The sequence below is a fragment of the Sander vitreus genome, chromosome 9, assembly GCF_031162955.1.
Source record: "Sander vitreus isolate 19-12246 chromosome 9, sanVit1, whole genome shotgun sequence".
In the NCBI taxonomy this organism is placed as follows: domain Eukaryota; kingdom Metazoa; phylum Chordata; class Actinopteri; order Perciformes; family Percidae; genus Sander; species Sander vitreus.
In genome coordinates, this window is record NC_135863.1 from 21,720,813 (window position 1) to 21,748,549 (window position 27,737).

The 27,737-nt window shown below is 45.7% G+C and overlaps 1 protein-coding gene across 1 annotated transcript; it reads left to right on the plus strand.

Annotated features, from left to right (window-relative positions):
- Window positions 1-4,434: 4,434 nt before the first annotated feature.
- midn (midnolin) lies at window positions 4,435-27,306 on the plus strand. Its single transcript, XM_078259275.1, has 8 exons — window positions 4,435-4,809; window positions 6,921-7,149; window positions 8,839-8,926; window positions 9,079-9,141; window positions 17,872-18,420; window positions 19,690-19,813; window positions 20,095-20,415; window positions 26,643-27,306. Exons 1-8 carry the CDS (start codon window positions 4,734-4,736, stop codon window positions 26,903-26,905), a joined length of 1,713 nt encoding a protein of 570 aa, XP_078115401.1. The 5' UTR covers window positions 4,435-4,733; the 3' UTR covers window positions 26,906-27,306.
- The last annotated feature ends 431 nt before the right edge of the window (window positions 27,307-27,737 follow it).

The window sequence follows — 27,737 nt, forward strand, 5'->3', positions numbered from 1 at the left end:
TCTTTTCTTGTCTTCTGTCATTGCACGTTTTGCACATTTTCTCTCTCTTTCTCTCTCAGGACGGGGATCTGACACTCTCTCTGGCACGATGTCTGCTTTGGTGTGTAAAGCCGCAGAGCTCGAGATGTGTCATCAATCATCTGTGCTGTGAGCCGGGAGGGCGAGCGAGCAAAACTTCAAACAGGGCTCCGTCTGCAGGTGTGGGATCAGAGGCCCTGTCCACATGGAAGCTCTTCCCACTCCCCCTCAACTCCTCACCCCTCTGCTCTCTGATGACTTTTTTTTCTCACCCTACGCTGAATCTTTGGTTCTTTTGAAGTCTATCCTAAAATGTAACAGTGATCCCACTCTACATTCGCCACTACCGTGAAAAGGTTTCTTCAAGCTATGGAGGTCAACGCTAAATTGTATCTGTAGCCAAATGTAAGCACAAACAGTACAATTCTGGCCCAGTTTAATATGTAACTTAATTTTATACAATATATGTAGTAGGGGGTCCCTGCTCCATCTCTCTTTCAGTTAAGGGGTCCCCTGATATAAGAGGTTCTGTGTCATTCAGGCCAAAGCAACAACCAATCACATAACTGTCTCTGCCCTGTTGATTTGCTGATTGGATGACTGGATTATGATCACAATTTCATAGTTATTTCTTTAATATTGAATATCTCCAGATGTAAATTCCACTGTACATGTGCAGAATTTTGCTAAAAAGAAGAAGTGAAGAAAAGTGTTGAAATTCTGTGAACTTTCTTAGCTGTATATTGACTAATACGTCCTCCCTAACACACACACACACACACACACACACACACACACACCTGTCAAATCTCTTTCCACTAAGGGTGCTCTGATCAGGATTTTTGGGGCCGATCCCCGATTGCTGGAAGCCATATCGGTCGATACCGATCACCGATTACCGGGTCTATTTGAAGCCTTCTATTTATCATGTCATATATTTTTCATATATTCATTTTAATATTCTTAACAACAATGTATAAGCATTAAAATTAACAGAAGATAATGTATTGTGAATTGTCAACTGTTTACTTTTATTGACAGGAAACATTCAACATTCCACTTCCTCTGTTAGAAATGCACCTTAAACAGCTTAGAGCTTAACATATAAAGCCTTATTTCGGAAAAAATTACAAAAAAATAGAGAAAATAGTACAACATTTTCTCACATCTGATCGGCCTTTATGGAGACCACCGATCAAACTATTTCAAGCCTCAGATCAATCGGAGCACCCTTACTTTCCACCTAACCTTTTATCCCCTTGTCGCTCACTACCAGTAACATGTTCCCTAAATTCTAGTTTAATGTATCTTAGTTTGAAATAGACTCTACAATCACAGTTCAATCTCATTCACCAGTCTGCCCGCACAGACCATTCAAATGTCGGAACATCGACATAATTCAGAAACTTTATCCACTAACAGTAACAGGCAATTAGGCTGTAGTCAATACCATCTCAAAGATAACATGTTAATCAAATTAGAGACACATAAAGATCGGGCCTTATTTAGTCAAAACCAGGAGTAAAGGCCGGGAAAGGAGCGGGCTAGTCCAAAATAAGACATGAAATGATGATGTACCTTACATCAGACAGGCGGTGCATTGACTAAACCTGTGCCTGTGTGTTTGGGTTATGTGTCCAATTCTCGCATCTCTCATGAAGAGAGACACTCCTTTTTTGATCAGATTTACAAATAGTATGAATTAACGCTGTTTGTATCAGCATGCCAGGTATGCAGGCCTATGTGTCAGCTTCCTGTGGTGGTGTTGTGAACGTAGCGTGGCGATGGCTCGATGAGGTGTGTCTGTCCCACTCACAGCCACTCAGGGTGAATCAGGGAGGAAATGGTGGCAGGAGAACAACAGCAGCAGGCTGAGTGTGTCGGGCATGGTACATTTTTCTCCCTAGACAGAGGGCGGCCCACTGGTGACTTTGATGGATAGGAATGCTGCTCACCCACACACACACACACGCCCACACATGTCCCACACACTCAGTCTCTCACACAACAACTTGCACACTGTTGCTCGCACATGGAAACACACAGACACACACGCAAACTCGGGTACGCACACAATCACACGCAGGCTGCTCTGTCCCACCAGATCTGATATCCAATGTGCAATGTTTACGACCCGCCCACACAGCCTTCCTCCCTTGTCAATAAACTCTTCCCAAAAGTATGTGTGATGCATTATCATGTAGCTGCATATGGAGGTTGCTCTTGCACCCTCCATCACGGGCTTACCCATGTGCATCTTATTGCACCATGCGGCGCACAGTGAGAAACATTTGGCTTTTATGCTTCCTGATGACAAATCTGTGCATTAACGCCATTCTTTTCCTTAATCACATTGTGATTCGTCACATTAGCACAGATAGAATGAGGGGACATACTGTACTAGCTACGCTGGATTAAGACAAATGACATACAGAAAGAAGGTCTCCACCCAAAATACTTAAAACATTATCTGGAGAATGAGAAGCTGCTAATTTACAAGAAAAGTCTCATGATCAATATTACACGTAGTGAGAATTGCACCTTTGTCGTAACACAAACCAGATTGTCAGCACAACTGCAAGGTCAAGTTCAGGCAAACAAGGTCAGAGTGTTTTACATGACCTGAGCTGTGTTGACAGCCAGCTGCTGACGAGCGCAGCCAAGCCGTCCCACGGCTGAAAGAAGAACTTGACTCTCAAGCGGTCAGATTGACAAATGTGTGCCAATGCACATTAGCCCATAATGTGCCATTAGAACCCTGCCAGCACAACGGCAAGCGTCAAAACAAGCTACGAAGCAAGCTAATTCAAAAGTTTGACTCAAAGGGTTGTGTTTCAAGTACAAGAGGGTGTTTAACCGACTCCTTTCACTTTGTTCCACTGAGTCAGCATCTCCCAGAGGGAAAGAAAGAGATGGAGATAGATAAAGCTGCTGGTGCTGGGCAAAGACAGGGACCTTTGTCCCGCTGTGGAGTCTCTGGGAGATGTTTCTTTTGAACACACTCTGCTTTCTCTATCTCACACGCATTTACACACAAACACACACACACACACACACACACACACACACACACACACACACACACACACACACACACACACACACACACAGGGATGATTCAGTTCTCATACGGTGTGATAATATGCTGGTGGGGCACAGCGTCCCCTGCACAATGGGGAGGAGAGTGTGTCTCTGTAATCAGACAGACAGTCTGTGCAGCCTGGTGCTGAGGCCGGAAGCAAGAACAGTTCTTTGCCTTCTGCATGTTAGCATGTTCTGAGGCAAAGTCAGGTGTTTTTTTTCTTCTCTTTAACACATTGCACAACATCTCTCTTGTCCTTGAGGTGAACCGTATTGTGATGATTATCATATATAGATGTAATCGCTGCACAAGCATTTTACAATAGCTTTTCCTATGACCTACAGTATGTGGAAAGTGCATTCACTCAAGTACTGTACATAAGTATACATTATTCAGGATACTATATGTTGTACTTTTACTCCACTAAATTTTAGAGGGAACTTTTGTAGCCTACTTTTAACGCCAAGCTACATTTATTTGACAGCTATTCAGTAGGTAGTCTACTTGATACTTTGTGGATTAAAATGACACAATATGATGATCTTCATTAAAATCAATATGATGCATAAACTCTGGGAAGGTGTAAAAAATGGGTTAGAATTAGCTCCTTGACCAGCTGCAACATTTAATTGCTGCTTACATGTTATGAGTATCAGTATTGAATAAACAATGATATTATATAGGCTACGGGGAAGTTCATACGTTAATTTACTTTTAAGTAGCCTGCATTTAAATGACAGTAGCCTACTTATTAAAACTTAGAATGCATACTTTGATTTGTAATAAAGTAGGCCTATACTTCTTCATGCTGTATAAAAAGTGGCAGTTGTGTGTGAAAATATAAGTTGCAAGACTGGCTTTGCTCCGCAAAATAATAGTGATTTTACTTATCTCATTGACAAATGTGCATACAATTACCAAACAACTTGTGTATTTCCTCAAACACAAAAACAAATCGTGCCAGAAAATATTTTGTTTATCGGTGTACGTGCCGTCGTATCCATGGAGCCTGTTTACCTGCTCTGTTGCCCGGTGACATTCTCTCTATGTCGTCATAGACTGGCAACACCCCTCATATCGCCTAAGCAATTAATTCATGAACTGACTATTAAGGTAGTAGACAACAGACTGGTGGTGTTTTGTTACTTTTTAAGTAATCTAGCACCAAAAGAGTGCTAGATTGTTAAAAGCCTTCGCTGCTACTTGGAGAGATCCGCGGCACTGATACTGTTGGGTATTTTTATCTGTTGCGGCTTTTGCGTAGGCACATTCTTTCCCACCGACGGAACACGTCGGACATTAGAGGCGGTTACAGCGAAGCGAGGCCACCTTAAATCACATGCTGACATAACAAGAACACTACTCTCCACCCATATCCGAGAAGAGTCTGTTAAGAGGTTCTCACCTTCCCGGCTGTGCTCTCATTACCAATAAAAGACGCCGGTGTACTAACAGCACGCCGAGGCATCTTAGGACACAACTGCAGCTCCTCCTTATTGGTCAGGAGTATCGAGGTCTAGTGCGTATAACGTCGCGCGCTGGACACACACGAGCCTGCCGAAGAATTCACTGAGGAAAACCTTGTGGATATTTCAGGTGTTTGGAGATTTATCACTGTTTGGGTTTATTTTACATGCCAAAGCTGGGGGAACAGACAGGAACACAACACACTTTTGAGCGAAGCTTGAAAGTTTTCGCCACAATAATTGGTAAGTAGTTTAATATCGAGTCCAGGTCTGTCATTTGAACATTTGAGCATGTTATCTGTGATGTTGCCGCCTTAGACGCGTTTGGCGTGGGCCGTATTGTGTTGGTGGGTTAAGAAATTGATTGGAGACAAGCAGTCAATCACGGATCGATAAAAGCATGCTGTCAAGTGATTGGATGAGCCACCTTCTGTTTAAATACTGTGGACATGATTAACTTAATAAGGCCGGTATCGACGACAGGAGAATGTCACTGATGCTCTAAATTATAATTAGTGTCTGACAGTAAGTCGTTGCTGTATTGTGTGTTTAGAAGCACAATAAGAACTTATTAAATACTGTAGTAGTGACAACCATGCTAAGAGTATTATAAGCGTAGGCTATTGCATGATCGAGCCTGAAGCTAAATCAAGTGAATTCATATTTCTGACAAGTAAATGCCTGCTGTAAAGTCCGAACTATCTACCATTGTTAGAGACACAAGTAAACTTATGAATCCCTTGGAAGTTTTAATTGTCAAAGTTCCTTCCTTGGCCACTGGGAGGCAACGGAGTATCTTCTTTATTATGTTAAAGCCCCTACTTGTGTTGGAATAATCTGTAGAGGTGAACTCACTCTATTTAGATAGGCCTACCTGTATGGTTAAATTCCCAGTCTGTCCCTATTGTGTGTAAGTTTCTCTGCTTAGTGTTGCCATCTGACCAGGCATCAATTGAAAAACATTAACTTGTTTCAGCGCCACTATGTCTACTGCGTAGGAAAATATCAAGTAATGTTACATAAAGCCTATTTGCTTTTACGCGCTGGCTTTATCTGTTACTGGCATGTGTACTGCGAGATAACCGGCATCCTTCTTCCTGAAGAGAATACCCTGTCCATGTTTAATTTGCATAGTAGCCTATACGCGATCCCTTTATTAGTTTCTGCATGTTGCTGTGGGTAGGGGAATGAGTATAGCGTCAGCACAATTCATGTTACAGCCCATCTGATAACTTGGATGTACCAGTGTCAGGTCTTTCAATACGCCTACACTACTGTCGATTACTTCTGTGTGCTGTTGTGTAGATGTTAAAGGATAAATGCATAGCTCCCACGCAAAGGACCCTCAAATTTGAAAAGCTGTGACCTAGCACAAATTAAAACGTTTGAGTGGAGAGATTCCAATCTTGGCTAAAATGGAAGAAATAGGCCATCTGGGTAGTTCGTTCTTATCGATATACTACGTAAAAAAAAAGTAGGCCTCATTAAGTTAGTGATAGCAAAAAAAAAGTATAATCAAACTCTCCAGTGGCTTCTAAAGCTCCACAGACCTCAGTTTAGGCACAGCCGCTGTATGCTACTGTGATATGGGCACATAAGTTTTTTTTTTTTCTATGCTGGAATTTATAATGAATGGCCTAAACTCGCCTGCCCTCCACGTGGGTGTGGATCTCTTCTTGCTATTGGCTGATATCAGAATGAGCTCTCCTGTGATTGGCTGGGCTGGCTATGGGCGTATTTTTATCGATGGTGGAAGTGCGATACTTTTGTGGCAATGTTCATTGTCGATATTTCACTAGAGGTGCTGTGGGTTTGAATGCGCAGAGCCTCTCACTGCTAACTGTATGAGGCTTTGCAGTTTACGGACCGTGTGCTTTCTCATCTAAAGCTTACAAAACACAGAGTGGAATTTGTATTCTTTCTTTTTTTAATTAAACCCCCCAGTTTTTGTTTTAAAGGTAACCGCCTGCGTAAATGAGCGTCCATGGTATGTTTCGCTGAAAACATAGCCTACTTGCGTTTCAGCCTGGCATTTACCCATCTATGTAGCACATAGGAAGACTTTTGCTGCACGCTGGAAAGGGTAACAAAGAAAAAGATCAAACAAAGAGAAAAGCGAGCCATATGTAGTTGACTTTCCTCTGGGAATATTCTCATGATATCGACTGGAGAGAAGACGGACTGGCTGGTTTTATTCTGACTCTCGGAGAGCGAGTAAAAAGAGAGAAAGCTCTCTGAATGCTGCCTTTGATCTGCAAGCAGCGGTAGCCGAAGCGACGGACCTGCTTCACCATCCTCCTCACCCGCTTCATCCCCGGCTCTGCTCGTCTTGTCTCCCCCTTCTCTGACCACAGGTTATCGGATGGACCAGCACCCCAGCGCCCGGAGCTGCACCAGTCGCGGGGCTTCGTCCTGCGAGGCCGTCCCGACTGAGCCCTCCATGAATCTGTACATCCACTCCACCACCGGCACACGCTTCGAGCTCTCCCTGCCCCAGGAGGAGACCGTGGACGGACTGAAGAGGAGGCTGTCGCAAAGACTCAAAGTACCAAGAGAGAGACTCGCTCTGCTGCACAAAGAAACGTGAGTAAACCCTGATATAAACATGATTGGAATTTGTTTAGCAGAAGTGTTGTAGCCTTTCTACGTGTGGTGAAGAATTGTATAAACAGTCATTTACCATTTGGTCCTAAACGGTCAGCCTGTATATCTGTACTAAACGCTGGCATCATGAGCCGTAATGGCTAGGCCTAAACCGAGTTTAGGTGCGTTCACTCTCCGGGGCTGATGTAATACGATTGAATCTATACTTTGGATTTATATGTGGTCGAGCTTTTGGGAGCTCCAGAGACAACCTTGGCTGCTTCGGTCATCAATACATTCAAGGAAACCACTGGCCATAAGGACGCACGGTATTGGATTTACGCATAGGGGACGCACCGGTCACTGGAACAGTATTGACGAGGCGATCTGCAGACTTGCATTGATTCATGCCTCCTTCGTTATAAATACTAAACTGACTGACTGAATTACTAATGCTGGGGGAATTAAACATTAATGGAAGTCACACAGACTGCTGCACAGGCCATCTGTATAATGGAAGGTGGGGGTATTTGTGTCCCTGGGTGTAAATGTAAGCATTACATGGTAATAACCAGTAGCTTTTGGAAGGAGGAATAAGGAATAACTCCTTAATGGTTTCAGTGAATTTTTTTTTTTGGTGAGCGATATGGACTGGCCAGCACTCAGATAATGGCACATCAGGGCAGCACTGCATGAGCAAGGGAGTTAAAAACCTTTTTGTTATTTAAAACTAACCCCAAAAACCTACAGTATTAGGCGGTTCCGAAAAGGAATCAGGTTAATTGAGCTAAACATAGTGCAGGTGGTGTTATGCAAAAAAAGAGAAGGGAGGCTTTAGTACATGCAAACAGTCAGCATTGTTTTTTAGGCCCCATCCCCTCCCACCCATTGTAATCACCCAATAAATCACATCATCCTTTAAAACCTGAAACCCCCTTTTTAATCCCTTCCTGCTCCTCCAACTGTAGCCCTACAGCAAGTCAGTTCTGAGGGCCTTTGTTCAGCTGCATGAGGTGATATTTGGGTCATGCCTGTACAGCAGGCTGTCCTAAAACATCCTTCACTAAACTAAAGGAGGCACAGAGTTAGAGTGGTTTTAGTGCGTCGTGACCTGCAAGAAAAGAGCATTTCCTCATCGTGGAGCAGACACTCCTGCTCTGCACCAAACATTAAATAGTAAAGCCCTGGGAATGTATTATGTATCAACTTTCTTCAGAATCACAGATGTAGCCATCTTAGTACAGTTCAACAATAGATTAAGAATAATACAAAACAATAGATTTTTAGGTGGGATGTCTTCTTCTAGATGTGCAATGTCATTAATAGCTGCGTGTCATGCTGTTTATCTTTTCTCATAACTATTAAAAGGATTGCGGTTTTGGTTTCGGAGTTTCAGCTCCTCATTTGTGCAACTCAAAATGGCAAAAGGAAATACTTACCTCCACTTAGTCAAGTGGCAGTAGTGCCAGAAATCCACTGCGAGCGGTTGTCAAGCTCCACTATACTCGAAATTGAAATATGACAGCCCAATCAATACTTCTCTTTCATGGAGCGTTTCACCCACAGCTCTTTTTCAAACTAGTTTTGGATTCTGTCTGCCCCCCCCTTTGGCTGAAGGCGGTTTGTGTGTCTGAAGAGAGAAGATATTGTCAGCACAGTCTAATTATCTTGTTCTCTCTAACCCTGCAGGCGACTAAGTTCAGGCAAACTCCAGGATCTAGGCATCTCTGATGGGAGCAAGTTAACACTTGTACCAACAGTTGAAGCAGGATTAATGGTAAGCCTCACTTGGCTGTTATTTATTTAGTTTGTTGTCCCAGTATCAATAACAAATGCAGCACATGAGCATTTCTTTCATATACTTTACATCATTAAAGCTCCTTTTTTAGCCCATTATTATTATTTGTAACACTCTTTTCCTCTTTGCAGTCTCAAGCATCAAGACCCGAACAGTCAGTAATGCAAGCCTTGGAGAGTCTAACTGAAACTCAGGTAAGAGACTGCTGTGTTGACACTGCACTAATGTAACAAATGGGGATATTGGAGGTTGTAGCTTTGGTTAAGTGCAGAGCAATACCCAGATATAGACAGAGACGGAGAGAAAGAGATGAGCAGGCTGCACAAGCCTCTTTGCTTGTCTAATCTCAGCCAAGCCAAGCTAGACATCCAGTGTGTGCTGCTAGGATATAATAAGCAGCAACACCCCTTGTATCCTAGTAACATCTGTGATAATATATATATATATATATATATATATATATATATATATATATATATATATATATATATATATATATATATATATATATATATATATATATATATATTAAAAAAAAATGTGTGTGTCTGTGCGTGCATGCCTCTGCAGGAAGCCATGGCGAACACCACACAAGAAAGGCTTATTTGTGAGCTGCTTAGAGGACCAGCACATAACACCCCCTTCCACCTTTCTGTTTAAAGCTGTATCTGTGAAATGTCTCTACTTCTCCTGTATTTCATGCTCTTAACACACACACTCACGCACAGGCAAGTTTCCAGGAAGTGGGGTGTAGCTGCATGGAGGTGAAGTCTACTCTCACTCACACATACACATAGTGCTGGGTCATCAGATGACAACTTTTTCACTCCGTATTAGCACAGGGTTCCTGGAAGCATAGCGTGCACGCATAGCCCGAGTGGGGCCTACTCCCTGTACTTACAGTGAAACGGCTCTGTAGGCCTGCTGAAATACAGTGTGCATTTGAGTCAATGTGGCATGACCCCTAAATGATCAATAGTGAGAGTAAAGCGAAAAAAGACAAGTTCTCAGTGCTGGCCGCAGAGAGAGAAGAGAGGCGATAAGGCTGAATGCACACAGGCAACAGTGTGACGTATGAAACACTCTGCAGCTGACTGACTGACTCAGACCTACTTCCTTTTGTAGCGTTGGGTAACACTGAGATGTACGTAAGCGCATCAGTGATGCGCTGCTGACTGATGTCAAAACAGTACAACATGGTGAAATGAATCATGCATTTGTCCAAAGAATAATAATGTACGTTAAGTCAAATTTTTATCAGAGGATGTGGGCAGATCGGAGCATTCGGAGTGTGGTTCAGTAATGGCTTCATTCCCTGCTGATAATTTTCTGGTGGGAATCCTGGCCTTGTGGTGTGTGTGAACTCAGCATGCGTCTCGTAGCACCGACAGCAGACGACTGCATGTGTGTAGGTGTGTGTAAGTAAACGTGTGTGTGTGTGTGTGTCAAAGTGTTAGTGGGCTACATCATGTGTTACGCCTTTGCTGGGCAGCCATGAGTAACCGTCATTTTCACCAGAGGCAGATATGATTTTTCAACAGCCGACCCAGAAGAGCAGATTTCTCAATTTGCCTTTCTTCCTGTGTCTTACTCTATTGTTTCATTATGAGTCTGATTTTTTTTTTTTTACATATTTTTTTTTCTTAAGAATTGTTTGCTTACGGTACATTACTGTTGCATTCTTATTTATGTGATATTCATTGTAATCCTGCAGTGGGGATAGAGAGAATAAAGGGCACAGTAGGGCAGGTAGCAGGGTAAAAGGTTATGAAAAAGGCATAAAGCTGCTTTTTTTTTTTTTATCCAGAGAAATTGATTCCTCTTTATAATTCATGAAGCGGAATGGAATGATATAGATTGCAGAGAGATTAAGGATCTGAGTAAGATTAGAAAACAGGAACACAGAAGCTTTCCCTCATTTCCTCCCCCCCCCCCCCCCCTAACTATGGGGCTATCAAAAATCAATCAATGCACTTAGCTCTTAAAAGTGTCTGACATGATAGCTGATATGCTCATACACCCAAAAATAGCTCAGAGGAGATGTGGGGTGGTTGTTAGCTGTGGTAACCGCTGGACCTCCTTATAACCCCTCCACCTATCTGCATTTTGATCATGTGAGGTCTCATTTCCAGATCGGGTGTTTTACCAGGAAGTAGCATGTATTCATGGAAGATGGGCCGAGCGGATCACCTTATGTCTTCTCCTTTATCCGGATTCTGGGGGAGTTCACAGCTAGCAGCTAGCTAACCAACCAAGCAGAACATGACAGCTTCCAGGGCTGTTTCAGACTTTTGTGGAGCGAGTCAGATAGATAGAAAATGTTTTATGGAAATGGAGCCCCGGCAATTATCAAAGTGGGATTTTTTTATTTCTCCTTCACTCCGTCTCCCCCTTTTCCTCCTTCACCCTCTCTTGTTTCTGCTTAACAGCTCTCCCAGGGCCCTATAATTTAAATGTGCTGTGGTTTGCAAGTCCGGCTAGCTGCCTTGGTTTGACCGTGATGGCTGACTTCTTTGGCAAGGACAATCCTGGGCTTCCTTAATTCCTCCTCTGGCATCTCACTATACTTTTTGCATGACATCTAAGCTGTATTAAGCCACTGCCTCCTGACAGCCCATCAAAATACAGTTGCCTGCACTACTCTCTTCTCATTCTGTCTGCTAAATAGAGGTTGTGTGTTCAGCTTATATATGCAGTGATGTACACACACACACACACACACACACACACACACCAGAATTGAAAGGATATATTTAAGAGGATTGAGATCAGAGAATGTGAAAATGTCTGATCCTAGTTGTAAAAATGAATGTATACTTGTAGGACAAGCAGTGAAAGGGAAATTAAAGCAATATTCACGATTTCTGGGCATATGTAGACGGTGGCATCAGCTCTTCATCTATTGATCTTGGTATTTGACATAAAGGGAAGGGTTATGTGTCCCTCTCAGCACACAGGGACTATTTGCTCATTGATGTTGGAATAAAAGCCAACCAGGCAGGCAGGCATCACCCTTACCATCCCCCCCATTTGCCCTTCCCCCATGCAGCCACCTCTTTGTTCCTGTCTTAAAGCATGAGCACCAAACCTGCCCAGCTGACAAACCCTCAAACACACAACAATGATTGAGGGTCACTCTTTAAGTTTGGCTCTCCCCCTCGATCCCCTTTCATCCTCCATACATCCATAGACGTCAGCTATATCCAACCATAGCCAACTGAGTGCAGCTACAGTGCTGCATACTGGTTTTCAAAATCAATCTCCAGCTGGAATGAGGCTCAGCGGGCTGCAGATTGACAAATTTTGCCTTGAACACTAACACAGATTGCTTTGGGAGGAGGCTGTGTGTTGCCATTCCAAATGTCCCCACGGAATACGCTGTTACATATCTGCTCTACTTTTCTTGCTCCCGCCGACAAGCACCTCCTGTCCTCCTCCACTCCCCTCCTCGTCTTCCTCGAGCAACGATATGGCACCGTTTTGTCATTGTGTCTAGAAGCGGGCAGATGCAAACTAGTAGGATCTAACAATGTGTGGGGAGTCACCCCTTTGGTCACCCTCACCTCATTTCCTCCACTGTGCCTCCCTGAGGGGGTGCCACGGTGGACCAGACAGGTGGTTAGGGATAGGTTTTGTGTGTGTCTTTGTGCCCACACCAGCCTGTGTGTAAAACAGCTCAATGCAGATGGTCAATATGTTTCTTTTTCCAGTCCTGCACCCTGTAGACCATCTTATCTAGATGCTAGTTTATCAGCAGGATTAACACTACTGGAAATCATTGGAGAATAATTGTATTGAAAATTTTGGAGTGCAAGGGATTGAAAAATGACTTGAGTGGACCCTCCCCTTTTTATAGCAGGCAGCTTTCGCTGTCCTACCTGCTGCCATTGAAATACAGGCTTTTTATATGCATGCAGTATAACAGAGGGAGACTTTGCTCTTTAGAATTGTAATTTGTTTTTTTTGTTACCTAAATGAAAGCTACAGAAAATAATTTGTTGCTGGATGTGTAAATCAAATAGTGTATAGAATACAAGACAATGCTGATCTGAAGGCCTTTTCAGTCCATGCTCATGTAAATCCTGGCCTTGAAAATTGCATTAATAAGCTGATCACGCAGTATTTTTGCACCTGTGTAATCCCCTTTGTGGTGCTTAAACGCTGAGTGGGAGGGGGGTGGAGGGAATCAAGGTGTGTTGTGTGGGGCAATCGCGGGATAGATGGATTTCGCAGGGGATTTCATTGTCCTATTGTGCATATGCATCTGCTCGCATATGTCTATGTGGCAACATCCATTTTTAATGTCCTTGTCTTTGTGTGTTCCCTCGTTCAGCAGCCAGGGGAGTCTTAATATCTCCATATTTGAGTCGTGACCATCGGTTCTTTTTATTCTCTGGCGACACTGAGCTTTTGTGATTCAAGTAGCAGGCATCGTGACTAGTGGGGCTACTGTGGGGGAGGATGAAGGCCAGGAATGTCACGTCTGATAGCCACCACCAAGTCAATTAGGCATTTGCTGCTGGGGAAACGGAGAGGTCATACAAAAACATACTGAAGAAAAGGGAAGTGTTCCGAAGAAAGACAGCATTCCATACACCTTCACAGTAGCCATGTTTTACTGCCACTGTGCTTGTCATCTTTCCTCCCTCACTTCTCTCCTGCCTCTCTTCCATGTGCCTGTACTCACTCACTTCATCTCAAATGCCATTTCCTTCCTCTTTTGTTGGCGTTGATGATGCTGTTTTTACAAGTATCCACAAATTTGTCTCGCTCGGTACAGAAAGTGCTCATCTTTGAGCAATCCTCTTCTCCAGCAACACAGGATCCCCATAAAATTGTATTAATCTGCAGGTATAAAAGGCATTCAGTGGAGTGAGAGGAGTGTGAGCAGCAGGCAAACTGGTCAAAATGAGGATTTCTTTGCGGTCACTTGCCTTGGCTTGTATGTGCATGTGAATCGGCTCAGTGTAGCTGATCAGTTGTTGGCACAGGTGGAGTGTGAGGAGCTTGGAACCTGATCATCCTGATCTTTGCCGTTCTGATCTCTTTTTCTATTTTTTATTTTTTTACAATCGGCTGATCAAATTTAGTGATGGCCAGCTGGTCCTCGCTTGCTCCTTCCAGTACCCTGTGACGGGTAGAAAGACGGCTATCTTTCTAATAGGGCCTTTGAAGGGCCCCTCGGCTGCTTTTAGGATTTTGGGGCATGATGCAAGTGATTTTTTTTTTTTTTTTTTTTTTTTTTTACTTTCTCTCTTTTGAGAGGCTGTTATTGCATCTTAAGCCGGTGTGCGTCTGCACAGAGACTACCAATAGTGTCCTGGTGCGATCAAAACATCTTGGTTGATGGGCGGGGTAGTGAGCAAGTTTTTGACCAGTACCCTTCACCTGGCGGTTTTGACAGGTGAGCTGCTGTGTTGGAACCAGACAGGCTTCATCCTCTCAAGGCTTCCCTACTCTCCACCTTCCTGTCCCGCCCTCCAATCCTCTATCCTCTTTTCTTTGGCGCAAAGCTGCTCAGTTGTTCATGAATGTCAGCTCAGTGCTGCGAGCACTCTCTATCTTTCCCTCCCTCTCCCTCTCACCCTCCCTCAGCCTCTCTCTTCCTCCCTCATGCCTTATCTCCCTCCCTTAGTTCGCTTGGTGTGCAAAGGAAGAACGACTGCAAATGAGTTCCTTGAACCACAGGGACCCCAATAAATAAAACTGTCAGCCAGAGATGTCGAAAGAGAGAGGGAAGGAGCCAGAGGCACACTCTCACTGAATATTTCATCACCCACCACAACTCTGACACCCTACCCCCATTGCCCGCATCCCCCCCCCCCCCCCCTCACCATCCGTTCTCCCTTCCTCTGTCATGCCACCCCCCACCCCCACCACCATCACCACCCTTTTCCTCCATCTTTTCGCCACCCCTCCTCCCCCTTATCATATTCTCCCCCATTACTGCATAGCAACCAATGTCTCCTGCTAAACAAAATACCACCTCCTGGACCCCGACTACTAAAACAAAATGGTTGATGGCGCGCTGGCTCTGGGGTCATTTGTTAAAGAGAAGCAATTAAGTTGAACAGCTCTATTATCCACACCTGTATGTCAGTGAGTAGACTGTCATGGCACCACCCATCACATTTCTGTTGAGTATGATCACCCTATGCGTGTTGTTTTCAGCAAACACACGCACACCTTGTTTTTCAGGCATGAGCTCCTCTTCTCTTTGCATACCACTGCTGCTGCATCAGGAAGGGAACAATGAATGGCTGGTTTCTCTCTGCCTGCCTTAACACAACAAAAGTGGGGCCCCTCCACTCTCCCTGTCTCTCATAACAAGCCACCACAGACGGACATAAGAGAGCTTGCTTCTCTCGCAGGCTAATTTGTAGCCTGCCATGTGGTGTCGGGGGCTCAGTAGGAGTACATGAATTTCATCTCAGTGGTTTTGAATAATCCATACTAGTCATTTTAAGGGTAATCAAGCCTCCTCTCCATTTCTCCTGCTGTCACTCACTTTCGGCCTTTTTCTCTCACACACATGCACAGAAACGGAGTGGTGAAGCAAAGGCCCTGTTCAGACTTGACATTAAATGGCGTTGTGGATGATTTCTGCACAGGGGGGAAAAAAAATGCGTTCTCCTTCGGTTTCAACATACTGTATGTACGACAGTGTGAACACAAATGTGTTCTTGACCATATTTAGCAAGACATTTCTTCTACACTTGCCGGTGGGTTTGCCTCTTCAAATAACTGACAAAGTCTAGATGTAGACAAAGAAGACTGTAGTGGCTATCAGTCTTCTTTTCTAGCTAGTGTGACTGAGCACAAATACTTCTGTTGAGCAGCAGTTGCCGGTTCTTCACAGATAAAATCAAATGTGAGCAGGGAAGTGAAATCCGATCACAAGCAGTCACTCGAGGCAGATTCTGCTGCCAGGTACTAACCTGTCTCTACTGGACGTGTCTCTACTGAACAGTACCATAGACAAACGTATACACTCATTTCCCAGGGGGTGTTGTCCCCCCATCTTCCTCCCCCCCCCCTCCTTAACTAAACACTGGGTTGATGTTTGTGTTCATTTGTGTGTGTGTGTGTTGTGGGTTGGCAAACTGTTGACTCATTCTCTTGACAGCTGTCAGTCACAGACGCAGTCAGCACAGTCCTCCTCCCCCTCCTTTTGTCTTTCTTTGCCCCCCACCCACCCACTTTTGGGATTCTGCCTCTCCCCAAGGTCTCAAACTGACACACCCACACACTCTAGCAGGTGACCTTTTGTACACTGAGTTTCCGCCATCTCAGGTAGCACCCTGCCCTGCTGAGTTTATTTTCTTACCAAGACAGGGTAACCATGGGTGTGGACTATACTGTCAACAAGCCATTATTGGCTGAGTTTACTCTCTGAAAAGGCTGAGTTTCTGTTTATCCTGCAGCATCATTTCTGCTGATTTCTGCTGCTTTAGCGGTTGATTATTGACATGTTGAAATGCAGCCATCAGATCATCCCAACCCCCTTATCCTTTCACCTGCCTCTCCTCTGCCTCCGTCCTCTTTTCCACGCCATGTCAATACCAATGTGCAAAGGTCACCCTGGCAACAGAGGGGCAGCGGTCGATAGAGAAAGAAATGAATAAAAAAAGCAGAAGAAAAGGGAGAGAAGTGATGGAGGGCAGAGCCTGGTGATTCACAGGGTTAAATACAGGCCAAATCACAAGCACACTCCAAAGGCTGTAGGGTCTGGGGGGGTGGGGGGAGGGAGTGAGGCCCTCTGCTCTCTTTTGCCGTCTTTGTATGTATGTCTATTTTCCTAGTTTTCTCTGCTTTGTCATTATTCTTTCTCTCCATCTCCAGTCCTCTTTGTGGTCTCTCCTTCCCCTGTTTCCCCCTCCCTCCGTACCACCCTGGGGACTGAAAACACACAGGCAGTAGGGGTTGTTGAAACTTTTTTTGGACAGAGGCGTCACTTTGTATTTGCCAGTGCTAGTTGTTTCTGTTTGCTTCTATTTGGGGACAACCTGAGATGTCATTACTGCTGAGTCTGAGAACCAAAGAAGCTTTCTGACCCCTGAATGACTCTCACTAGAAAATAAACACACTTGCACGCACCTACAAACATGCTGAGACTTCAGCAGTGAGTGGTAATACACAGCAACAGAGCCGCAGGCATGCAGGAGGGGGACAAGAGAACTTTTGTTGTTTAGTGTGAATCCTCCAGCCAAGTCGTGACAACTTCGCTATCCTGTGTGTGTGTGTGTGTGTGTGTGTGTGTGTGTGTCCATCCGGGCCACGAGTGGGACAGTGAAGGCCTCCACACTTGGCTCCTATTAGTCGTTGCCAGAGCTCCAAAAATGGGCAGCCCTTCCAGATCCGCCGTGGACAATCGGCCATTCTGTGTTTGAGAGGCAGGCGGGGTGTATTTCCTGGACGTGGGACTGATTTTTCAGGCCCCGGGCCAGACAGAAGGGTGGCCTCTGTCTCTGAGCTGAATGACACTGCTGACTAAGAACGGACTTTGGGGCAGTGGGAGGCAAGCGAGAGTGGGCTCTGTTTGTGTGTGTTTTCCAATAGGTCTCCTCATCCACTGCTCCCCAGCAGATGTAAATAGGCCAGTGTTACAGAATAGTGATTGATTGCATGATGTGCTAATATGGTGTGTCTGTCTCAAAGCACTGTTGTGTGGATTTTTTAACCGCCAACCATGGTTCATTTACAAAGGAGGAAGTCGATATGCGTGTGGGAGCTTTTCTCTTTTTTGAAAGGCTTTGGCCTTCAGTACATAATCTGAATGCAGACTTCAGTTTGAAAATACCTCTGTCTGCACCAATAAATCATGTCTGTATTGCTTATTTTGTAATTTGGCAAAGCTGTGTTGGTGGCTTTTCTGTAAAAGTACATGAACTTAATTACTCAAATTCTCTTTTGTCTATCTGCAGGTCAGTGACTTCCTGTCCGGCCGCTCCCCCCTCACCCTGGCACTGCGTGTCGGTGATCACATGATGTTCGTCCAGCTGCAGTTGGCGGCGCAGCAGTCTGGCGGTCCCCAGCTCCAGCACAGACACCTCATCACCCGGGGCAACGCAGAGACCCCATTGGGACAGCCAACGGGGCAGCCCCGTGTTCCCCACCCTCACCCGCACTCCCACCACCACCCCCATCATCCACACAGTCACCCCAGCCACCACTTGTCCCAGCCTCACCTGGTCCCTTCCTCCCCCTCTCCCCCAGGCTCCCCTTCCTTCCCCCTGCCAACCACTCACCACCAGCCGCTCCCTCCCATGTACCACCAGTCGCCCTCCTCCGCTCACTGTAGCCCCCCTACTCCTCCACCCCACTCCCCTCGCCCGTCCCACATCCCTGGAGGGCTTTTCCGCTCTCCAGCCCATCACCACCATCACCACCACCACTACCACCAGCCTTCTTCAAGCCAACCCAGCCACGACATCGGCCAGGCCAGCCCTGTAGCCCCGGTCCTCTGCCCTGAAGTAAGTCTCAAACATATTGTTAGTAATCCATTTTGTCTATGGTTTTGTGCCATCTTTGTCATTAGCCTCTGCTTAGTGAGGAGACATGCATGCAATATGTCTGGAATATTATCTGATTGTAATATAAGGTGTGACAAGGAAAGTGGTAAAATAGCTTAACTTTTACATAACTGATGTCATCATAGGCACTTAGCTCTCTCATGAATGAACAATAGAGGGGAGGGGATGGGTTATAACTGTTTGACCCGAGTGCATTGCACACAGCTAAATCATCCTCCATTAAATTGATTAGATTAGTGTGATATCCCAGGTGTGTGTGTGTGTTCATCACTTGAGTGCAGTCTGCTTCCCAAATACATGTACAAACAGGCCAACACACGCATAAGCTAAAACGGGCACAGCATCAATATAACCTCATCCTGCCCAATGAGACGGGGGGCAGATTTAATGAATCGGAGTTGGTTTTTCTTGTGAGGACTGATCATTAACCTCGGTGTTGTCGGCCATTTATCATTAACCTTTACACCCGTTAATTTTTATTTGGATAACTCTAAGAACAGCTGCGCACGCTTTTCGTCAACAACCAAACTTGGTGTTTATACTTTCTCTACCTCCCCGCGCTACAGCCTATGGAAAGCCAATAAGAACCAGATGTCAGTGGACTATGTGACAGAGATGGTTCACAACAAGAAAAACAAAAAAAGACCAGTTTAGCAGTGAGAAAACGGATATGGCTATTCCTCATTAGGCTTTCACATGCGTAACACACATAAACACAGAGTCGCACACAAACACAAGAGACCTTTGCCTGGGTTTCAATTTCACTTTCAGAAGTCATTTGAGTTATCCAAGTTAAACTATGGTGAAGTAACAGGGCTGCTAAGTTCTCGGGTTTGAGGTCACAAGATATCCTGGCTGCTTTGGGGCTATAGCATCGCAGAAGCTCAGGTTTCCTGCTTTTTGGGATTTCTAATAACCCTTCGCCTTCACTGCATAGGTTACTTACATAGTGCAAAAAGTATTTACAGCCCTTTTGAAGTAAAGGTCACAAAACTCATGGAGCTAACCTCAGGACAGAGCTATACTGTAGCTAAGGGGTATAAGTCAGCCAACGATTTCAACATTTCACAGCTGTTGCTGAATGCATGAATGTCATTTGCTGTACGTTAACACAGTATGTGATGTGATCGTGTACAGATGTGTTCTTGTCACACCGCTTTTCCATCCTCTGAAGCCTCACTAAATGCTATTTTAATATTTTTCCTCCAGGCTAACTGCAGCCCCAACAGCCCCAACAGTGGCAGCGGTCCCTCAACACGCTCCCGCAAACCTGGCGCCATCATTGAGAGCTTTGTCAACCACGCTCCCGGAGTCTTCTCAGGGACCTTTTCAGGTGAGGGGACACTGAGCTGCCATTAACATTTATTGCTGCTCTAAGCAATAACCTTGCACACAGTGAGATCCAGCTGAAAGCCTCTTTTTATGAGAACTTGCATGCTTCACAAAAAATACCCAGACCCTTCAACACATTCTCCTCTTGTCTGGTGTCAGGGTCTGTTGTGGGCATGGTGTATGTAAGAATGACCTTAAATGTTTTGTCTTTTCTGCTTTTTATTAAAACTCAGTAGACCTCTCTTGTAACACTTTCTCCGTCTTTCTTGCTCCCTCTCTCAGGCACTTTGCACCCTAACTGCCAGGACAGCACTGGGCGTCCCAGACGAGATATCGGTACCATCCTGCAGATCCTCAACGACCTCTTGAGCGCCACACGCCACTACCAGGGCATGCCCCCCTCCCTCACCCAGCTCCGCTACCAGACCCAGTGTGGTTCACCCACCTCCCCGTCCCCCTCGCCGCCTCCTTCGCCCCAGGTTGCTGGCATTGGCCTCTCTGCCAAAGCTACCTCTGTGCCCGCCAGCAGCCCTAGCAGCCCTCCGCCGACTCTTCATCCACTGGTGCAGTGCCAGAGTCAGATCCGCATGTGCAAACCCCCTGGTGAGTGACTCCACACCGCACTGCCTCTGCTCATGCAAGCATTTCAGAAACGCAGGGCCTACACTAAACACTGGGTCTCCTTAGTAATGCAATACAAGCTTCTCCAAACCTGTTCAGTCAGGCTTTACGTGTCAGGCAGCGGAGTTGGCTTTGTTTTTTTCTTTTGTTTCTGCTCCAAGGAGATAGGTTTACCCCTTCAAGCCTGGGCTTGGCTATGTTTAGATTAGATTTTGGGTGATTTAGCGTGCCTCTTAAAGAAGGGCTGCAGCTGGGGCATGTATGGGCTGGGGCTGGACAAACCATGACATACCCATGCCTAAGGGCTGTGCCGGGGGCTGGAGTACAGATGACGCTGTTTAGGGTCTGGGTTTGAGTGTTTTTTTAAAACCTCCTTTTCTTGCAGAGACACAGGATGTTGAGTGTCAGACAGATGTCCAGAACCGATAACATTCAGTCAATGTTGTAAGGTTAGACTGGCTGTGCTGAGAGAAACAGCATTGTCCTCTGCTGCCTCCTTATCTCTTGTTGAGGAAATTGAGCTAGCCTTTGGTGAGCTGCTGGTCAATTTTGTTGAAGAGTCTGGTAGGGAGGATCCTGGAGTACAGTGGTTTATGTTTAATGTTTTCTTTTGTTTGAAAAAGCAAAAGCATAGATTTCTATTGTCCTACGCTGGCTTTGTCCCTTGTTTTATCACCTTTTTAGTTGCAAAAAGAATGGAGTGTTTTAGTTTCAGCAACTGAATACAGATTGACCGGGGATGTCCAGTATTCCTTTGCGTCACCCCTACAAGTGCTCAGTGAACAGTTGGAATAAGACAGGCTTATTATCCTAAATCAGGGAAGACCTTTCCTTCACTGCCCCCACCTACATACCCCCCCCCCCTTCTCCCACTCATGTCATCTCTCTTTGTCTACACTCCACAGCCCACGCCGCTGTTTCCCCCATTTGCTGTTCAAAAACAGCCTTGTCTGTAAAATCCATCTCTCCATGTCCTTCCTCCAACTCTTTCCATGTCTGTGTTGTGCATCAAAACACTGTCTGTGTTCATTTGGCCTTTTAATAGATAGATTTATTCCAAAATGCAGCTCTGAAAAGAATTTGCTTTGTGAAGTAGAGGGCAGGAGGAGGAGGACGCGGAAGAGGGGGGAGTTGTTAAAACCACAACACTAAGCCTCCATTCATCATATGGGTGTTTATATCCTGTCCATCAGTCTACCAACTGCCCACTAATTAACCAAGGGCAAAGTTAAAAAAGAAAAGAAAAAGAAGACTGGGTGAAAGAATAGCCTGTCTAATGTCCTTCAACTTTACTGTCTCCGTCCAACTTCCTGCTCACAGTGTCAACTTGCAGAAAATGATGTGAATGGGTAAGCCGCCCAACCAAGCACAGTTTAGCTCACTGAGACAATGAATGTGCCGGTTTGTTTGTGTGGACAGAGGCTGCATGCCCACTTGTTATCCCGTTCCACATGGTGTCCTAAGGAAGCCGATGACTAAGCGCTCTTATCAGCCGACCCCTGATGGTAGACTTACTGGACTTAACACTGCAGCTTAACTCTGCTTCACAGAAACCAGCCTTCGTTCAGCTACAGGAATAACCTGCACCGTGTGTGTGTGTGTGTGTGTGTGTGTGTAGTCAAACTCTAGTGGAAACAGCGTCTTGAAAATGTCACATAGCTAGGCTGTCTCCTGAGAGCCTTTAACCTTTCCGCTGCAAGTTCATGTGCGAGGGGGAGAAGACGAGCGTAAATAAAAAGCTTGAACATCACTCACATGCACACTCACTTCACCACAAATGCCTGGTTAAAGTCTTTGGTGACTTGCTTGGTTTTATGGCTTTGCTGTATAGTGTTGCTGAGAGTGGGGATTTGTCAACCCAGGACTCTTGTTGGATTTGAACAGGAGGGCTTTAGCATGGCCTGGCAGGCTGATTGTTAGTTAAATTCCTTTACTGAGTAGGGTGGACCTCCCCAGCACCCCCCTCCAGCTCTTCAGCCCCCTGCCCAGCCAAACCCATTGTGCAGGGGCCAGGGACAGGGGCTGCATACAGGGCACCAGGCTGAGCCATTGTGGGGCAGAGATGGGGAGGGCTATGGGATTATAGGGCTGCCTTTTAGTCCCACTCCCACTGCAGCTGCCTTAGTTCAACATAGGCACACAGAGAGGGGCAAAACAGGGGCAAAGTGAGCTCTGAAAGCTTCTCCAGCAAACCCCTGTGTCCCTTCCACATCCCTCCACCCCCTCCTGTCCCCCTTACGGTTTGTCAGGTCACGTTAGCTTCGTGCTGGCTGGGACTGGGCAAGCCGAAGGAGGAGGGAGGGGAAACGGAAGAATGAGCGAGACACAGAGAAAGATCCTACGGCCTTGTCCTCATTGAGTCCTGTATATAAGCCCTGAAATGCTCGGCCGAGGCCATGTTATCCACTGGTAGGCTTTACTCCTCTCTCGTCACACACACGGGGGTTTGGTGTGACACGTGCACCGGTAACTCAACGAACGCTCCGGCGTCGCAGCACAGAGCTATCTAGCAAAGCCAGCCAAGCACATCAGGTGCCCTTTCATTGTCGACAAGGAGAGAGCGAGCGAGAGAGAGAGATGGAGAATGCAAATTAAGTCTAAAAGTCATTGAAGAGCTTGTGTATCTGCAGGGCTGTCAATGCCCTTTCAGTGGCTGTCAGAATGCTCATATTAGCTCCGAATTGATTGGCTGTTTCAGTTTGTCTCTGTTTAGTTGGTTCAAAAGATGTTTGGTGTTGAACGTGATTGCTTGTTTTCCCCCCCCCCCTAGATAGGTCTGTTTCTTACGGATGAATGTGCTCAAGAGGGGTTTCTCATGGAGCTGTTTACCTGTTGACGTTGAGCTATTGGTACTTTAACGCTTGACTTTGGTGATGGTCAGAGAGATCTGGATTGTTTGGTCTGATTTGATGGTGTTCCATCTATTTTTGCCTTTACCCCAACTCCTGCTGTGCATATAAAACAGGCACTACTACTTACTAAAACACTCTTGCCACTGGACTCAAGGCCACAAAATTGAGATTTTATCACATTATTTTGAATACTACTGTAGCTATTGTCACATACCCATATCAAGGTAATACTATAATAATTATCATGATGTGAATTGTGCCCATACCATTAACCCATGGCTGACTTTGCTGAAATGTGATTTTCTATCGTCTTCTTCCTCTCTCACTTTCTCTTCCTCTCTGGTCACCCCTCCCTCTTTCCCCTGGTTCCCTGGATGCTGAGCAAACACAATGTTCTCTCTGCAAGATCACAAGACTTATCAAGGCAAACAAACAAAAAACAGCACTAAGAAAACTGCAAATGAAGGCCAATCTTTATACAATCAATAAAAGGAGAAGCTCCTTTAATCTCCCGGTGCGTCCCGCACACTGCAGCCCTCCTCCCTTTTTCTCAACCTCCACCCTCCTCCACCCATGCACTCCTCCTCCCGCCCTCCCGTGTGCTCCCTATATCAGTCCTTGCTGTGTTGCTGGGCTCAAAGGCAAAGAAAACTCACTGACGCATCGATTATTCATAGATCACCCCTTCTTTCTCTCTCTGTCTGTTTTTCTCTGGCTTTCTCTGCAGCGCTCGGTGTATTTACAGGGCCTGTGTCAAATTTTTCAGAGAGGGGAGCTTGGGGATGGAAAAATGTTCTGCTCGGGATTGAGTTTTGGTGTAACTGGCAGGAAGGGGAGTGGTAAAAACAGAGAGAGGGGAAAAGTAGACCGGTGTTTCCTTCCTCTCTGTGCCCTTGACCGGTCTTGTGTTGGATATCTTCCACTGTGCGTTTCTAGGAAAAGATCGGTTGTCTTTTCTGTGTCACACAGGGTTGTAGATGAACAGGGTCCCTCTTTCTAGGGAATCTATGTCTCTTACCCACCTCTCTCTGGGTCCTCCAAGGTTACTGTGCTCACGTCGAACCAAGTCTCCGCATCCAGGCTTTGTGTGTGTGTGTGTGTGTGTGTGTGTGTAGTCTGTCCTTCTTAGCCAGCCCTAATAATAGCCCTACTGTCATAAACATAGTCTGGAGATCCTTGCAGCCAGCTGTGTCCGGCCCAGCCGCCGAGGGCTTCGGTAGTGACGCTGATGAATGGCCACACACACATGCGTGCACACACACACACCAAGTTTTGGGTAGCTTCAAATTCTCGGAGATCTTGCCAAGCCAAAGGCAAAGATTTACAGCACCACCAAGGTGTGTGTGTGTGTGTGTGTGTGTGTGTGTGTGTGTGTAGCAGGACCCAAATTGAGTGGACTACCCTGGTGAAATAAATAAAGAATTTAAAGTGAGACACTCAAAAGGCAAACTGTACCAGACGAACAGATTTCTTATGTAGGCATGTGTTGGCTTTGTGCCGTTTCATTGTGTACGGCCATATTTCGACACAGCCGAGGGGCGGTTTTTGCTTGTAGCTAGTGAGAGCAGGGGAATAAGGGGAAGAGAGAGGACCGGAGGGGGAACAAAGCCTTGCAGCAGTGTATGTGGATGTCGCATGGAGCTGAGGCAGCAGAACAATGGCTCTAATGTAGGAGAACCCACCTTTTTGGTATACCCCTGTTTCCACTTCTCTAAAGATGACACGCTGCCTTCGCCCACAGTGCACATGACATTTGGATGCACACACATGCGTTTTGTATCAGGATAGAACACATTGGCAGGAAGTGGAAAAACCCCAGTCTGTCTATGTGGCTGCATGTAATCTGAAGAAGTATTCTTTTCTGTTAACTCTGTTACTATTCACACCCTTTCTGCTCTCGAAAAGCAGCATTAAGGCTGCTTGATGGCAGTTTAGTTATTTAGTATGCACTGCCAGACAATGGTGAATATTTATAACTGGAGTAAAGGCTCTGCACTGCTCGATCTGATAAGCAAATGAGGAAAAGAAGTAAATTAAGCCCACACAGAGTCCGGAATTCATTCCGACGGGGGGGAGAGCAGAGGAGCGCACAGTCGATTCGGGAAACTGCCACCTACGGCTGATCCTTTACCCTCCACCCTTTTCCTCCTTTTTTTTTTCTATCCCCCTCGCCCCTGAGGGAGGAATTCCTTAACCCACATTGCACGCCCGTCTGCCCCCCTCTCTCCTGCTGCTTCCCCTTCTTCACACTGCCCCACCTAGCTGTCTCTGGGGAGACACTGGGCAAGAGCTAGGGGAAGGAGGAGGGCCGTGTGTGTGTGGAAAGAGAGAAGCGGGGTGTTGGGTCAATGAGCTGAGAGTGGGAAGCTACAGCCTTAATAAAGAAAAATAAAATGGCAGAAAAAACTCTCTCTCTCGCCCCGCTTACAATTTCCATTTGCTTGCTTCTATTGAAAGCCAATAGCGTTGTCCTGGGCCCGAGATGGATGGCTGCACTAGAGCTAAGGTTTAATCAATAGGTCTTTTTAATTTGCCATCGATCCACGTTAAAAGCTACTGCGGCTGTTGCTGCTGCTGCTGAGTGTGTGTGCACTGGGGAGCGTGTGTTTGTGTGTGTGTGTGTGTATATATACATGCACAAGTATACACCTAACCGTGTGTGTGTTCTGCTGTGCAGCAGAGGCAGAGATGGCCGCTGTGCTTCGGTTTATTGACATTCTAGCCCCGTTATTTAATTATTTAATTTCCAGACAGATACTAATGGAGCTGGCTAATAGATTGCGGTTGCCTTCCCTTCCTTCCAAGCCCCTGAATATATGTATAAATGGAATTGGGCTTGACTTGGCCACGGTAGGAAAGCATTCACGGTGCGATACAAGGCCTCTCCCTCGAGGCCCGATTCTCCTATAGGCACATCAACAGCTAGAAATGCACTTAGCAGCACATCCAGCCACTGATGCATGTCATCTGCAATTATGTGCACAGATATCCTAGGCGGCTATCCGTATGTGTCGTCTCTGGCTTGTGTTTGTATGTTTTTGGCCTTGCCATTGGTTCTCAAGGAGATTCAGTTCTAAGAAGGTCTCCCCACTCAGCGATAAGGGGATGAAATGGCACTGAGGGGGCTAATGAGGCTGTGTGTGTGTGCGTGCGCACCAAGGGAATGTCAAGGCTGTGTTGCATTATCCCTCTTAACGCACACACTAAAGCACAAAGGCATATATTGACATACATTCTCAATCCTATCTTTTTTTTTTTTTTAGTTGGCGTTACTGCTGTTCAGTGTAAACAAACCAGTCAGCGTGCAAAGAGAAATACCTGACTCACCATGTTTCCCCTCTGTTTTCCTCTGTCCAGGTGACCGTGTTCGTCAGACCGAGAACCGTGCAACTCGCTGCAAGGTGGAGCGCCTGCAGCTGTTGATGCAGCAGAAGCGTCTGCGCAGGAAGGCCAGACGGGACCAGCGCGCTCCCTATCAGTGGCTGCCCAACCGGAAAGCCGGGCGCAGCAACAGCAACAGCAGCATGTCCAGCGAGGGCTCCCTGGACCTGGACTTTGACGACTCGGTGTGGAAGCCCGACGTTAAGGCAGACTTGAAGTCTGAGTTCGTCATGGCCTGAAGCGTCTGATCCCACACGCTGGGGAATAGATTCAAAGATGTGCAAAGCATCGCTCGGGATTTACTTAGAGATATATATTTGTGGGAGTGGATTGGCAGGAGGTGACACAGAACTGTGCAAAGAGGAAATCAAAGTTGTCCATGTGGCTGGCATCTGTCACATGAAAACATAAAGCTCCCTGCAGACTTTAATCCCATCCGGTCTTTCACAGTTGACCTTGTGAAAAATAGCAACAATAGCAAGAGGACTTTCTTTTGATGCTTGGATTTGGACAGGCAACAACTGGACTTAACCGTGTACAAGACTTTTTAACGGTGCGGTTACAGAGACCGTACCTGAACTTGAGCATAGCAGAATTAAATTGGTGGTGGTGGCGGCGGTGTTGGTGGTGGTATTTTCAGATATTTTTCTAAGATTCTTTTTAAAGGGCACTCTGGACAGCAATGAAGAGATCCACACTGGACTTATTAACAGGACAGGAGCACCGGAGGCCTCAGTGTTTCCTATTCACAAGAATGGCACAACTGCCGAACTATGGATTATTCCAACGGGCATTCTTATCGATCTCAAAACTCACCAACCAGAGTCTAGTTTTTACCTGTTGCGGGGTGGTTAAACTTTTTTTTTCATTTTGAAACATATTATATTTTCTAAACAAAAAAATATGTAGCATTGTTCACAAAGCATTCAGGTTTTCATATAACAGTTCAAAGTAGTTGTTGATTTGCACATTTTCTTGATTTGTAACAGCTGGTCAAAGTGTGCAAGAAGGAGGAGGTGGGGCCTGAAATGGAATAGGAAATGAATATGGAAGTATTGATATCAACCTCAG